This window comes from Scyliorhinus canicula, chromosome 11 (genome assembly GCF_902713615.1).
Source record: "Scyliorhinus canicula chromosome 11, sScyCan1.1, whole genome shotgun sequence".
In the NCBI taxonomy this organism is placed as follows: Eukaryota; Metazoa; Chordata; class Chondrichthyes; order Carcharhiniformes; family Scyliorhinidae; genus Scyliorhinus; species Scyliorhinus canicula.
The window spans coordinates 123496123-123511155 of record NC_052156.1 but is presented as its reverse complement, the minus strand read 5'-3'; the positions used below and the strand labels follow the sequence as shown (position 1 = coordinate 123511155).

The following is a 15033-nucleotide window of genomic DNA, read 5'->3' as shown; positions in this document are numbered from 1 at the left end:
ATGGCTCGATGGCTGTTTCCATGATCCAGGATCAGATCATTTCGGGGTCCACTCCGACTCCCTGCGGCAGCAGCTCCTCAAAATCAAACAGTTGACCCTCTCTGTTGCTATTGAGACGTGCGTAGTCCATGAGCATGCCAGGAATCGTTACTCCCACATCAGGACGGCAGAAACTGTAAAACTGGCCTCCCATGAGGCAGAACGGGTGCAGGCCATTGGAAAAATGCAAGGCCTGAGCATCGAGGAGAGTGGCCGTTTCGTGCGCTTTTCCCGGGTCCCTATGCATGCGCGCCATGACCGGGTGGATGACGAGGCCATGCAGGTGCGTATGTCGGCCGAGCGTACTGCGCATGCGCGATGGCGCACGGCACGCCCTGATGTCAGCGTCATGACGTGTCCGAATTGTGGCACCGCCCATTTAAAGCGGCAATGTCCAGCCAAAGGACGGCGATGTCTACAGTGTGGGAAGCCTGCCCATTACGTGGCCTTCTGCAGGTCCGATCCACCAATCATCAGCCAACGATCCCAGATGCGGTGCAGAAGTGTCCGCTTGGTACAACAAGGCATGCAGGATTCTGACCCCGACAGCCCAACAGACCCCAATGCTGACTGGCTTAAGTCTCCATATCGGGTGGGCATCATAACCACACACAAGCTGGTCTCCACCGCACCTGCAAACCGCCTTTCGATCCTCAGTGGTGTGCTGACCTCACAGTCAACCAGGCTCGCATCTGATTTAAACTGGACACCGGCGTGTCTGCGAACCTCATCTCACAGTCAGATCTCGACAGCATCCGTGACCAACCAAGCATTCTTCCACCAGCCTGCCAGCTCCTTGACTACAATGGCAATGCCATAGCTGCCAGTGGATCGTGTCAGCTGGGGGTATCTCACAAGGCAATCAAGGCAACATTACAATTCGAGATCGCCCGGCCTGACAGGGCGTCCCTGTTCGGTGCTCGCACCTGCAAGCTCCTGAATCTGGTCCAGCGCGTCCACACCATGTCCTCGACACCGGCGACTGCCTCGCCCGATGTGAATCTCCAGGCCGAGATAGTCGACATTCTCACGCAATACCACAACGTGTTTCATGGAATGGGCATGCTCCCATATCGCTACAAGATATTGCTCAAGCCAAACGCCACCCCAGTGATCCATGCACCACTCCGGTGCCAGCTCCTCTCAAGGGCTTGTCTGAAAAAGCAGCTAAAAGACCTCCAAGACCAGGGCATCATCTCAAAGGTCACGGAACCAACAAATTGGGTCAGCTCCATGGTCTGCGTAAAAAAAAACCCTCTGGTGAACTCCGCATTTGCATTGATCCCAAAGACCTGAATCACAACATCATGCGGGAGCACTACCCGATCCGAAGCGTGAAGAGTTAACCAGTGAGATGACTTATGCCAAATACTTCACCAAGCTGGATGCCTCCCGTGGCTTCTGGCAAATACAGCTGGTGAGTCCAGTCGGAAACTGTACACGTTTAACACTCCGTTCGGACGCTATTGCTACAACCGCATGCCTTTCGGTATCACATCAGCTTCCAAAGTATTTTAATCGCATCATGGAGCAAATGATGGAGGGCATCGAGGGGGTGCGAGTCTATGTGGACGACGTGATAATTTGGTCCACAACGCCCGCGGAATCACATTGTCGGCCTCAGACAGGTCTTCAGGCGGATTCATGAAAATGGCCTCCCGCTCAACAGGGCCAAATGCTCATTCGGTCAATCCGCTATCAAGTTTCTGGGTGGACCACATTTCACAACAGGGTAGTTGCAACCTGACTGCCGACAAGGTGCTGGCGATCAACGCCATGAAGACCCCGGAGGACAGGAAGGCGGTCCTCCGCTTCCTCGGGATGTTCTCGGGAAATTCATTTCCCAATTTGGCGGCCCACACCACGGCCCTCCGGCCATCTCGTAAAGAAGTCAACAGTGTTCCAGTGGTTGCCCGCACATGAAAAGGAGTGGGTTGAGCTGAAGGCGAAGCTCAGCACAGCCCCAGTACTGGCGTTATTTGACCCAACCAAGGACACCAAGATATCTACTGACGTCAGCCAGGACGGCATTGGGGTGGTGCTCCTCCAGGGAGACAACTCCTCGTCCTGGGCTCCAGTGGCATACGCCTCCAGGGCCAGGACTCCGACCGAACAACCATATGCCCAGATCGAAAAGGAGTGTTTGGGTCTCCTGACAGGAATAGTCAAGTTTCATGACTACGTATACAGCCTGCCAAAGTTCACAGTGGAAACAGACCACAGGCCTTTAGTCCACATAATCCAAAGGATTTAAATGACATTGACACCTCGGCTACAGCGAATTCTTCTTCGTCTCCGCCGATATAACTTCGAACCTCGTCTACACACCGGGCAAGGAGCTGATCATCGCGGATGCCCTATCCCGATCCATCACCACGCCGTGTGAACAGGGCGACTTCATCTGCCACATAGAGGCACAGGTGCAGTTGTGTGGCAGCAACCTCCCAGCCACTGTTGAACGAGTGGTCCAAATAAGTGAAGAAACTGCCAAGGATCCTCTACTGCAGCGTGTGATGCAACACCTCGCCCATGGCTGGCAAAAGGGGCAATGTCCCCAGTTCTTTAACGTTAAGGACAAGTTAACGGTTGTTGAGTGAATCCTTCTTAAACTAAATAGGATTGTCATTCCTCAAACCATGCGAGCTATGGTGCTCGGACAGATCCATGAGGGTCACCTTGGAGTCGGAAAATGTCGGCGCAGAGCTCGGGAGGCGGTTTATTGGCCGGGCATCAACCAGGACATTGCCACACGGTCCTCAACTGCACAACCTGCCAGAAGTTTCAACCGGCTCATCCCAAGGAAACACTGCAACAGCACGAGATTGTGACCTCTCTGTAGTCTAAAGTGGGGATAGACCTCTTTCACGCCAATGGGCGTGACTACATGCTCTTGGTCGACTACTTCTCCAGTTACGCGGAAGTGGTGAAACTGTCGGACCTCACATCCAAGTCAGTCATCAAAGCCTGCAAAGAGACGTTTGCCAGGCATGGGTTACCACTCACAGTAATGAATGACAGCGGTCCATGTTTCTACAGCCAAGAGTGGTCCGATTTTGCACGGTCCTACAACTTCAGTCAGATCACCTCCAGTCCCCATTACCTGCAATCAAACGGGAAGGCCAAGAACGGGGTCCATATCGTCAAGCGGTTGTTGTGCAAGGCTGCAGACTCAGCCTCCGATTTCAACTTGGCGCTGCTGGCATACAGGGCAACCCCTCTATTGACTGGCTTGTCTCCGGCCCAGCTGCTCATGAACCGCAACCTGAGGACAACTGTTCCAGCCATCAATATTCCAGACCTTGACCACCTCAGGGCGCTGCAAACAGTGCAGCGATCCAGGGACCCACAGAAGATCATGTATGATGCTCATGCCACGGATCTGCCTGCGCTGGATCCAGCAGATGTTGTTCGTGTCCAGTTGCCTGAGGGAGGTTGGTCGGCCCCAGCTGTTGTTGTCAGGAAGGCCGCCCCAAGGTCTTTCATTGTTCAAATGGCTGACGGCTCCATTCTCCGGCGCAACAGGAGGGCGCTGCGGAGAGTTCCCCATCCACCATCTGATCGCATTGCTCCGCCGGTTATCATGCTTCCTCCGGACGTCTCCTGCCGCGAGGCCACCGATCTGCCAGCGATCCCACCTGTCCACGAGATCACCGCAATGGCAGCAATCCCGCCTGTCCAAGTGCCGGCGTCTCCTGATCCACCTCTGCAGCGATTGACAAGAATTCGTCGCCCGCCTCAAAGACTGAATCCATAGACTTAACTCTTGTACATTTTGTTCAGTTTGCTCTGTATCTGCCCCATAGACACCTTCCCATGTACATATGCTCATTAACTCACCATTTGTCCATAGTCAGGCATGTATATACCTCCACGTTCCAAAATTTATTTTAAAAAAGGGGAGATGTCATAATGTCCACTCATGTATATAATGAGATGCAGACAGGCAGTGATTGACACACAGGATGACCAATGATCTCACAACACAGAACAACCAATCACCAGACAGGACACCACCACTATAAAGCCCACAGGGCATTAAGATTCTCCTTCTCTCAGGACCCAGCTACTGAGACAGTCAGAGTGCACAAGCTAGTGAGCACTATCACCATGCGTAGCTACTAATCTGGTCAAGCCAGTAAGGGGTCATCAGTTAGGTTAGTAGAGTGTCAACCCACAGCTGAACACGTACAGCAGTCGGCTAGTTAAATAAAACAGTGTTGGATCATCTCCTGTGTCAGATGTCTGTTTCTAGCGTCACTGCACCCAGTTGCAGTCAGCTTTGAACCAACTTTCCTAACACATCACAAACATTGGAGTTTTACCACTGAAGCATGAAGGGATATGAATGTATCAAAGCTGCAGATGGTTGGCAAAAGCTGAAAAATCATAGACCACTACTGGAAAGCTATGAATGGCTTGATGCTAATGGATCTGTGGGAACCAGCTGCTCTCCTTCGAAGAATGGGCATATGGGGCTGCAAGGTAAGTAGTAAAGCTATAATGTTTCCTATTGCCACTGTCTGGACTGCTCTCTAGCTTCCAATCAGGGTCCCTTTTCTTGGGGGATGGTGTTGGTCAGTGGGGGGGGGGGGGGTTCTGTGGAGGGATTCCTTTCAGCAGGAGGTCCCTGTGGGGGGGGGGGGGTCCCATATTACAAGGTTCCCTCTGGTGGCCCCATATTACAGGGGTCCCTGTGGGGGTCCCCCTAGTGCAGGGGACCCTATGGGAGTGTCTCCCTATTGCAGGGGTCCCTGGTGGGATCCCCATATTACAGGGGTCCCTGTGGGGGTGAGTCCCCTACTACAAGGGTTCCTGGGAGGTTCCGCTATTACAGGCCCCCTTGGCCCATCGCGAGGTCCACCACATCAGAACCATGCTGGTAAAAACCACAAGTGACCCACGCCCATGTGATATTGGCTGCAGCGACCAGAGAATCACGGGAGGCCGTAGCATAGGGTGTCGGGTCCGCCGAATAGATGCAAATAGGTCATGAAGACCAGAGCCCGGCACCAATCCCATTTTCCCTCGACTTTTCCCATTCTCCGTCCCATCGGGGATCGCATTCAGGACGTCCCGGGACATACAATCCTGCCAGGTGTCTTCAGTCAGAAAACATTTATGGTTTGTGTATTAAGGACATCACTTTTGAATGGAAATTCTCCAGTTTTTGCGTTCCTCTATATGCCTCAAAATTGCCTCAACTTAGAATACAATTAGTACTGACCTTTGCCTTGAGATTACATTCAACTTTGAGGGGACAGGTATTGCAGACAAGACCACTGAACAGTAAAGAGGCAAGAACTCTCAGCCCCTGGAGTATCTGTAACTCTGACCACTCTAAGAACTGGAGAAATGTAGCTGGTGAGACCGGGTGTACCAGGCAGAAGGAGGAACTGTCTGGGGTGGTCTGAGCAGAGAACCGTGGTCTGGACCAGCAAAGCTTTCAGTGCAGTAAATGTACCTATTCATACGAACTTAGAATCCCTACAAGGAAGCCATTCTGCTCATCGTGTCTGCATGGACCCCCTGAACGAACACTCTACCTAGGCCCACACCCCAACCCTATTCCCGCAACCAGTAATCCCACCTAACCTTTTTAGACTAAGGGGCAATTTAGCAAGGCCAATCCACCTAACCTGCACATCATTGGAATGTGGGAGGAAACCAGTGAACCCGGAGGAAACCCACACAGACGCAGGGAGAACGTACAAATTCCACACAGTCACCCAAGGCTGGAATTGTACCCGGCTCCCTGGTATTGTGAGGCAGCAGTGCTAACCACTGTGCCACCATACTTAATAAATAATACTTATATCCCCACATCCTCTACCCCTTGCTAAGAAGACTGATTGAGCAATTTGCTCATCTGTGACGCAGGGTGCCCTGTTACCACTCCCACAGACCCTGCTCTTTATTGCTTTAGGGGCAAGTGGGTGCCAAGATGCAGCCCGGGCAATCAAGACATTCGGACTTAGGTTACAGAATAGGGAACATCCATGAAAAATCCATTGAGATCAGCAGCAGAGGTCCCTGATGAAACCTTCTGGTAGCTTTCGATGGGGTTTATTTCCCTGCACTTTCCCGACCTCCTTATTCACCAGGTATACCTGCAGGTTTTCTGTCAATTTGACGCAGTTTATCTACTGAATTTCCACCATGGAGGCAGAAAACAGGAGCGGGGACTGTTTTCAGCTGGAAAGCAGATTAACATTCAGGTTTTTACAGAGCTGAGTCCTCAATTGATATGGTGATGGTTTCCTGTCCCCTTAGAGCCAATGGAGGTGGGAATGGAGATAGGTCAGATGAAGTATATGATTTATTTAGACACCCCACCCCACAGCATCCATCAATGAAGCTGCTGGCTGTTCCCGGGGTGGGGGGAGAATTGCAGTTCACCAGAGGGAAGCAGAATGCTACAGTGAAGGCAGAGAAGCCTGGCATCTAGGCCAGGATAGCCCTCGCTTCAATGCCCAAATGGATCAATGCTGGCAATCATGAGGTAGAGGAGGGATTACTTTCTCCCAGCTGGGGCCAGGAAGGGGCCACCTCATCCTGAACTGGGAGGACTTTTCTGTTCAGCATCATCTCCCTCTGCCCTCAGTTCCTTCTCCCTCACTTCCTGCTCCTCCTAGATGAACTGTTTCCTCTCAGGGCCGCTTCATACTCAAGGTCCACCCCTCTCTGGAGGACCATGAGGAGAAGTCAGAAAACCATCACAATGACTGAAATGCTTACAGGAAGGTATTGCAGAGCACAGCCTGATGGGTCCAGGCTCTGGAGTCGCAACTTCAGAAGCCCGATGGCCTGCTCAGCGGTTGTCCTGCTGAACAGATGGTATTGGTTGTATTGCCTCTGGGACTCCCTTCAGGGAGGGCAATGAAAATTCAGCCCCTATCACCACCGCATCAATTGACTTCCCTTGCCCCTGGGATCCATCCATACACTTTGTGGAGCGAGTGGAGGCTGTTCATTATGAGGAATATCTCTGGCTAGCCAATTGGTATCTTATGGCCTCAGGGGAGCAATCAGTGCGAGCAACCCGCGGCAGCCTTGCTGTCTCCCAGGATCCTGGGGAGGGGGGGTGTCAAATCAGTTCAAAGCCAAGGTACCAAGTGCCCACTCTCTTCAACAAGAACACCACCTTTACCAAAGGCCCAACCTCTTTTGCCCCAATGGATTTCTGTGGGGCCAAGGTAATGCTGTTGGGCAGGCATGATTGGCTCTCCACTGTTTACCCACCTTCGCTCAGCTGTCGTGAAAATGTCAGCTTCTAAAACCTGTCCGATCCGTTAAATATCCTGCCCCTCCATCCACCTTTTCCCTTTCAACAAGCATTTTAACAGTCTTAATTGGACTGGATTCAAGGGATGTCAGAATTCTTGTCCTGCCCTACCACCACTGCTCCTTATTGCCAACCCAGGGACCTGTACCTTGCAATCAAAGCAGCAGCTGGCAGCAGTATGGTTGAGGCCCCCACTGCCTCCTATCCTGCCTGTGAGGTTGGTTGGGGGGGTGGGGGGGGGGGGCGTGCACTCTATTTGTCTGACCAAGACAGGAATCTGTGGCCTTACTTCAGCTGATCTCAGCTTAATCAATGCATCAGAAGAGCAAGGAAGTCACTTTGAGGGTTGTCGTCTTGCACAGGTTCAGATTCGTTCAAATATTAGGACTGTAATCACTGCAAAAATTAACTTTTTGCACATTTGTTGAAAAGTGCATACCTCGTATCTCATGGCTGTATGGATCATGGATTTGGAAATGTGGATCCAGTGCTTTCAGAACAACCTGCACACAAATAGTTGAAATAAAATTCTATTAAACCAGCAAGCTCTTCCATAAATTTATACGGTTACATTAAATATTTTTAAAAGGTCAATGATCAAATACCTGCACCAATCATTCATGGACAGTGCTGTGAAACAATTGACTCACCTCCACATGGAATGTTTGGTATGTGGTTTGTCGTTAATATACGTGAAAATAGTTTTAAGATGATTTTTAAGTGTCACAGATTTGCAGCATATTGAGAGATGCTGATACTTTCATAAACATTGGAACAGATTTGGTTAAATCAGCCACACAGTGATGGCATTGGAATGGGTTGGGAGGTTGGGCTTGGCAATAGAATTGGGAGAGAAGGTGAAGCATTTGAATGCCCATCTCTTTCCCAAGTTCCCCACCGATTAGGTCAGGGGCAGGGAGGGTTGAGCATGATCTACGCACCCAAGAGCCGATTTGACCATCTGCGAAGTGGCCTTATACCACATGGGGAGGTCGCCTTGTAAAAGCCGGCGACCTCCTTGTAAATTGGGATTGGGGTGAATTGCTTCTGATCAAGCACCCTGTGGCCCATAGAGGACCACTCCCCAAGTGGCAAGAGTCACCTGCTCAGAAAGTATTCCCCTTCCCTAAACAACGACACCTCCCCCCTCCCCCAAATCTCTTGCATTGTAATGGTCCAGGTCAGCTTCAGTACCAGTACTGACCACTAGTCCTGGCGGGGCTGCTGGGACTGAACAGCTGCTGGCCCTCCAATTGCCTGGCAGCTTTGTAGGCGGGATCTCTGCCTCCTGTTTTGGGATCCATGACTGTAGGCATTTAACTGTCAGGGGGCCGCGCGGTTGCATTGGACCTTCCAGGAATGGCTGGCTTGCCTCCAGATTTCGGGCTGGCGGGGAGGGTCGCAGCCTCAGCCATTAAATTTGGTCACATGATGGTACCTACTTTAGATGTATGGATTTGTAACGATGACCGGCCGTTCACCATTAACAACTGTTCCTGCCGGCTTTACGGTTGGCAGGCAGGAGTTAATGATTGAGTTCTTGGAGTTGAAAATGTGGTAATGAAATTAATTTTGACATCATACCTCTCCACCTGTAGACGGTTCAAGGTCAGAGTATTTTGAATCACATATTACATCGTCCACTCTCTGTGCAGGTCCAGTGGGAATATTTGGGAAGGAGTGTTCACAATAATGTGCAAAATATCGCATCACTCTCCATGTTCGACCGTAATCTGATGATCTCTCTACCAACATTGCAGCTGGGCGGAATGTCTGTGGGTGAGAAAAGAGCAGCATGATCAGAACTTGGGAGCGGATATCTAAATTGACTCACTGTGGCGCTCAACCCCCATTAACCGTTAAACATTTTTTTAGACGGTTCCATTTAGAAATGCTGGATTCACCACGGTCTCTATGCTCTCCTCACTCACTCTGACCGCTCTCCGGACTTGGAGCACTTTGTTCTCTCAGGTTTTCATTGAATCTGCTGACAAGTGTGGCGCTGTTGTTCGGTGACCTGAGCTCTGTCTAACAGAGGTTACAATCTCCCTCTCTGATACATCATCACATCCCAACTCGCCCCCTCACGCACTACCCCAACCCCCCCCCCCCCCCCCCCCCCCCCCCACCCTCCCACCACTCCACAAATTCCCAGACCATAAACCCACCTTCGAAACATCAAGCCATTGTTTCCAACACTGTCACTGGCCTCATAGGTAGAAATCTTAGCATGACAAGTTCTCGGCACTCGAATCACGAGTGTAAATGAATAAACCTTCATTAGCGTGAATGCTTGCCTTTACCAATGGCTTATTACTTGACTCCGCATTAAAAAGAAAATCTGAAATAATTACCTTGAAGGAAAGAATAAGGTGACTGAATTGAAAAAGTGTTTCCAAATCCAGTTGAATGCTGACATGGTGCACACCTACAGCAACAAAGACAACAAAGACATTCATTGTAATTCAGAAAGCAAGGCAGGTTTGCATAGGCAAGATTAATGGACAAGGAAATTGCAGTTAGCTACAATACTAGATGAATGCCTGACATGTTTGTATGGCTGTTATTTTAATAGAAGCATTAGCCGTGTTTTCTCAGCATCTTCCCTCCCCTTTCTGAGTTCACGCTAACAATTATGAGTCTGTCCCAATTCCCCCAGTTAAATACAGTGGGCGGAATTCTCTGGCCCACCCCAGCCACGTATTTCTTGGCAGCGTGCCATTCGCTGGGGGCGGGATTCTCTGTTCCCACTGCTGTCCATAGGAATTCACATTGAAGCCGTCCTGCGCCACTGGGAAACGCTCAGGTAGGGGTGCGCTGGTCCTGCCACCTGCAAATGACCAGGGCATTCCGGCCAGCATTCCCTCTGCTTCCCAAATCTTTGAATGACCTACTCTGGCTCCTATTTCTCATGTTCTTTATGTTTTCACATTTCAACAAGCATACCGTTTTTTGACTGCCACCATTTCCTTTTCCGCTCAGGCTCAAAAGCTGTGATGACATTTTCGATTAGATGGCTGTTGGTGGAGCTGATATGGTTGTACGGTAATCTTGAATCACAAATAAAACACTTTTGTTCATCCTATTGTTGGAAAAAACAGACAACCTTCAGTGTACAACGACTCGCTGACATATGCTTTAATTAAGAATGTTAATTAATTGGGTTCCCAGCCGAGGTCTGTAAGAAGTTTGGTGTAATGAGTCAATGTTGAACATAGAACATAGAAACCTACAGCACAGAACAGGCCCTTCGGCCCACGATGTTGTGCCGAACCTTTGTCCTAGATTAATCATAGATTATCATAGAATTTACAGTGCAGAAGGAGGCCACCCGACCCACCGAGCCCGCACCGGCCCCCGGAAAGAGCACCCCACCCAAGGCCAACACCTCCACCCCATCCCCACAGAGTGGGAGGAGGTACTTTTTTCCTTTTTGTTCTGTTTTCTTTCTTCTTGCCTTTAACTGTTAATCTGCATGGAGAGATCCAGAGAGCATCTTGGGAAGGTAAGTGATATAAAGACCTACCTCGGGTATCTGCAGTGATAAGTGAAGGTCAGAATTTAATACATTTTCTTTAAAACATAATTGGTGATAGAAATGTCGGTCAGTGGGGTTAAGTGCTGCACTTGTGAGATGTGGGAGATCTGTGATGCTTCCAGCATCACAGCTAACTACAACTGCAGGAAATGCACATAATTACAGCTCCTCACAGACCGCATGGATAGGTTGGAGCATCCGATGGATGCACTTAGGTGCATGAATGTGGCGGAAAGCATCATAGACAGGAGTTTTAGTGATTTGGTGACACCCAAGGGGCAGGCAGATAGATGCCTGACCGCTAGAAGGGGCAGGCAGTCAGTGCAGGAATACTCTGTGGCCGTCCCCCTTTCTAACAAGTATATCGTTTTGGATACTGTTGGGGGGGATGGCCTATCAGGGGATAACAGCAGCAGCAGGCAGAGCAGTGGCACCATGGCTTGCTCTGTTGTTAAGCAGGGTGGGACGAAGAACACTAGTTATAGGGGACTCTACAGATAGGCGCTTCTGTGGACTTGAAAGAGACTCCAGATGGTATGGTGTCTCCCTGGTGCCTGATGTCTCTGAATGAGCAGAAAGCATTCTGAAGGGAGAGGGTGAACAGCCAGAGGTTGTAGTACAGATCGGTAGTAACGACAAAGGCAGGAAAAGCAATGAGGTCCGCAGAAGGAGTTCAGGGAGTTAGGCAGTAAGCTAAAAAGTAGGACCTCTAGTGTTGCAATTTCAGGGTTTCCCCTTGTGCCACGTGCCAGTGAGGCTATAAACAGGAGGATAGTGCAGCTAAATACTGGTGGTGTAGGAGGGAGGGTTTCAGATTTCTGGACCATTGAGATCTCTTCCGGGGTAGGTGGGAACTGTACAAGAGGATGGGTTGCACCTAAACTAGAGCAGCACCAATATCCTGGCTGGGAGGTTTCCTAGAGTCACTCGGGAGGATTTAAACTAATATGGCAGGGAGGTGGGAACCAGAACGTTAGCTTAGAAGTTATAATAACTGAAGGGGAAATAGAGAACAAAAATAAGAGATCAACAACATCACCCTGTCTGCTCAAACGCAGTGGTCTGAAGAGTAATTGTTTTAACGCCAGGAGTATAGCAGGTAAGGCAGATGAACTTAGAGCGCTATTAGTAGTTGGAACTATGATGTGGCTATCACAGAAACATGGTGAAACGAATGGAAGAATTGGCAGCTGAACGTTGAAGGATATAGATGGTTCAGGAGAGATAGAAGGGGATGTAAAAGGGATGGGGGAGTAGCATTACTGGTTAAGGAACATATTTTAGCCCTACTGCGGGAGGACACCTTGGAGGGCTCATAGAATGAGGCAATCTGGGTAGAGCTCAGGAATAGAAAGGGGGCAATCACAATGTTGGGGGCTTATTACAGGCCTCCCAACTCCAGCGAGAGATAGAGGAGCAGATAGGTAGAAAGATTTTGGATAGGAGCAAAAGTAACAGGGTTGTTGTGGTAGGGGATTTTAACTTCCCCTATATTGACTGGGACTGACTTAGTACTAGGGGCTTGAGTAGAGTTTGTAAGGTGTATCCAGGAAGGTTTCTTGATGCAATATGTAGATAGTCCAACTAGGGAAGGGGTAGTACTGGGCCTGGTATTGGAGAATGAGCTTGAACAGGTGGTTGAGGTTTCAGTAGGGGAATCTTTTGCGAGTAGTGGCCACAATTCCATAAGTTTTGCCGTACTTTTGGATAGGGATGAGGGTGACCCTCGCATTAAGGTGCTAAACTGGGGAAAGGCAAATTACGATAACATTAGACAGGAATTGAAGAATTTGGATTGGGTGCGACTGTTGGAGAATAAATCAACATCGGACATGTGGGAGTCTTTAAAGAGACAGTTGATTAGGATTCAAGAAAGTTACGTTCCAGAGAGAACGAAGGATAAGTAAGGGAAGTTTCGGAAACCTTGGACAACGAGGGATATTGTGAACCTCGTCAAAAAGAAAAAGGACGCTTTCGTACCATCTAGAAGAGTGGGGACAGTCAAAACCCTTGAGCAGTATAAAGAAAGTAAGAAGGTACTTAAGTGGGAAATTAGGAGGGCTAGGAGGAGTAACTGGCTGGGTTGGATTTGTCCTCTTCCTTGTGCACAGGACACACCTGGGCAATTTTCCACATTGCCAGTGTTGTAGCTGTACTGGAACAGCTTGGCTAGAGATGCGGCAGGTTCTGGAGGACAAGCCTGCAGTATTATTTCAGAATGTTATCAGGACCCACAGCCTTTGCAGTATCCAGTGCCTTTAGCCGTTTCTTGATATCACGTGGAGTGAATCGTATTGGCTGCAGACTGACATCTGTGATGCTGGGGACCTCTGGAGGAGACCGAGATGGATTATCAACTCAGCACATCTGGCTGAAGATTGTTACAAATGCCTCAGCCTTGAGCCTTGAGCAAAGTGTTAAACGGCTTAAAGCTAGCATGCTTTGCAGACTAAGTTTAAAAAAATGTGAAAGGCTGAAATAGACAAATATAGACACAGCTTAGCGGTTTTTTAGACTTTGAGCAGAATGCACCACGTATTTTTGAAATGTATGGCAGCCTTTTTGGCATGGTGCGAAATCGAGGTTTTAAATGCAACACATCTATTTTGCTAAACATGAGACAATGCTTTGTAATTGACGTGTGCTGGAGAGATGAATTAAAATGTATAAAATCTCGGATCACCCGTTGCAAAAGTCAGAGAGAGAAGCAGAGGAGAGAGAGAAAAGGGGAAGAGGCAGGCCATCCATTCGGTTCGATTTTAATCAGCTCCATGGGAATCGGAAGATGCTGGAAGGCCGAAGAATAAGAACAACCACAAGCTATCAAGACAGAAGAAAAATCGTTAAAGAGAGTTCCTGAAGTCTGATCAACTAAAAGAAACTTTTAAATACAAAGTAATTTGTTAAGATTTTGTAAAAGCAAATAAAAATAAGTGTGATTTTAAATTTAAACCTGAAATAGTGGTTTATTTTAAATCTAAATCTGAAATAGTGGTTTATTAAAAATCTAAACCTGAAGTAGTAGTTTACCCACAAGACTCACCTATACATCCTCAACAGATCCAGACCCTTAAAGGAGTGGTAAGTGAGTTAGAATTCTTCCTTGTAGTTTTGGGATCCTATTATAACTTGAAATATAGTTTGAAATAGATTAGTTCCCATCTGGTATCAGCAAGAGAGTCTAAGGGATAGAAGACCTTAGAGTGGCCAACTAGTTAAGAAGTTATAGGATATAGTAATTCAGAAAGGATTAATATCATCAGTCTTAACGAAAGTTGAGCATAAAAACACAAATCCTCAATAGCACTTTGAAGGAGAGCTCTGAAGAGATGTCACATCCTTCTCCCACACAATTGACCAATGCAGAGGCGCGCACATTGGTGAGTGATCTTATTAGACAGGCTTTAGGGTCACTATCTGGCAATTTGCAGCCCCTCTGAATCCTGACTTTGTGACTGGTGCACCGGGCAACGGGCAGAACAGGGTGATACCAGTGACACCTGAAAGTCAGCTGGGTCCCTCCAGGCCCAGGCCCACCAGAGGACGCCCACCAAGGGCATTGCAGACTAGTGCGGCCAGGTTTATTGAGTTTTTTCCCTGCTGTTAGTTTTTAAAAAACATGCTCTTCACTGCATTTGAATCAGACTGAATGTAATTCAGGCAAGCGTGACTGAACAAATCTGATTTAATACACCTTGCCTTCAGGCAACAAATCTTAATTCTTCACAGCCAAACAGTGCTGCTTGAAGTATTGTGGTTCATTCTGTTTGTAGAATTCAGAGCAATGAATCTAAATAATGATTTGACAATTACTGAGCTAATCCACGTATTAATGTTGAAGGCGAATTTATAGAACACAACCATGCAATCACTCATGCGTTACTGGAACTTTTCTGCCAATTCATTCTTACCAGGTGATCAAGACATTCTTTTTTCATTGTTTGTTTATGGCGTATGTGGCCAAACTTCTAATTAGCTCAAGGCAATTGGAATAAAATGCTCTTCAGCTTTGCAGGAAATAATGATATTGTGACAATAGAGGTTCATTTGGATTTCTTTTATCCTAATGTGTGTTTATGCCATTTTATTGTGTGTCTTGGCTTGCTAGGTGCCTTGCCTGCTCAGGAGCCCTTAACGATATTGTGCACGTCTTAATGAAAACATGAACTAACTT

General features: G+C 48.4%; 1 protein-coding gene across 1 annotated transcript in view; it reads right to left on the bottom strand.

Moving 5' to 3' along the window:
• The window catches only part of LOC119973347 (laminin subunit beta-4-like), a 163850-nt gene that overhangs the window by 126495 nt on the left and 22322 nt on the right, over nt 1–15033 (bottom strand). The window contains 4 exon segments of the mRNA XM_038811282.1: nt 7761–7824; nt 8906–9094; nt 9676–9749; nt 10268–10403. Coding sequence (XP_038667210.1) covers nt 7761–7824; nt 8906–9094; nt 9676–9749; nt 10268–10403 — 463 coding nt within the window.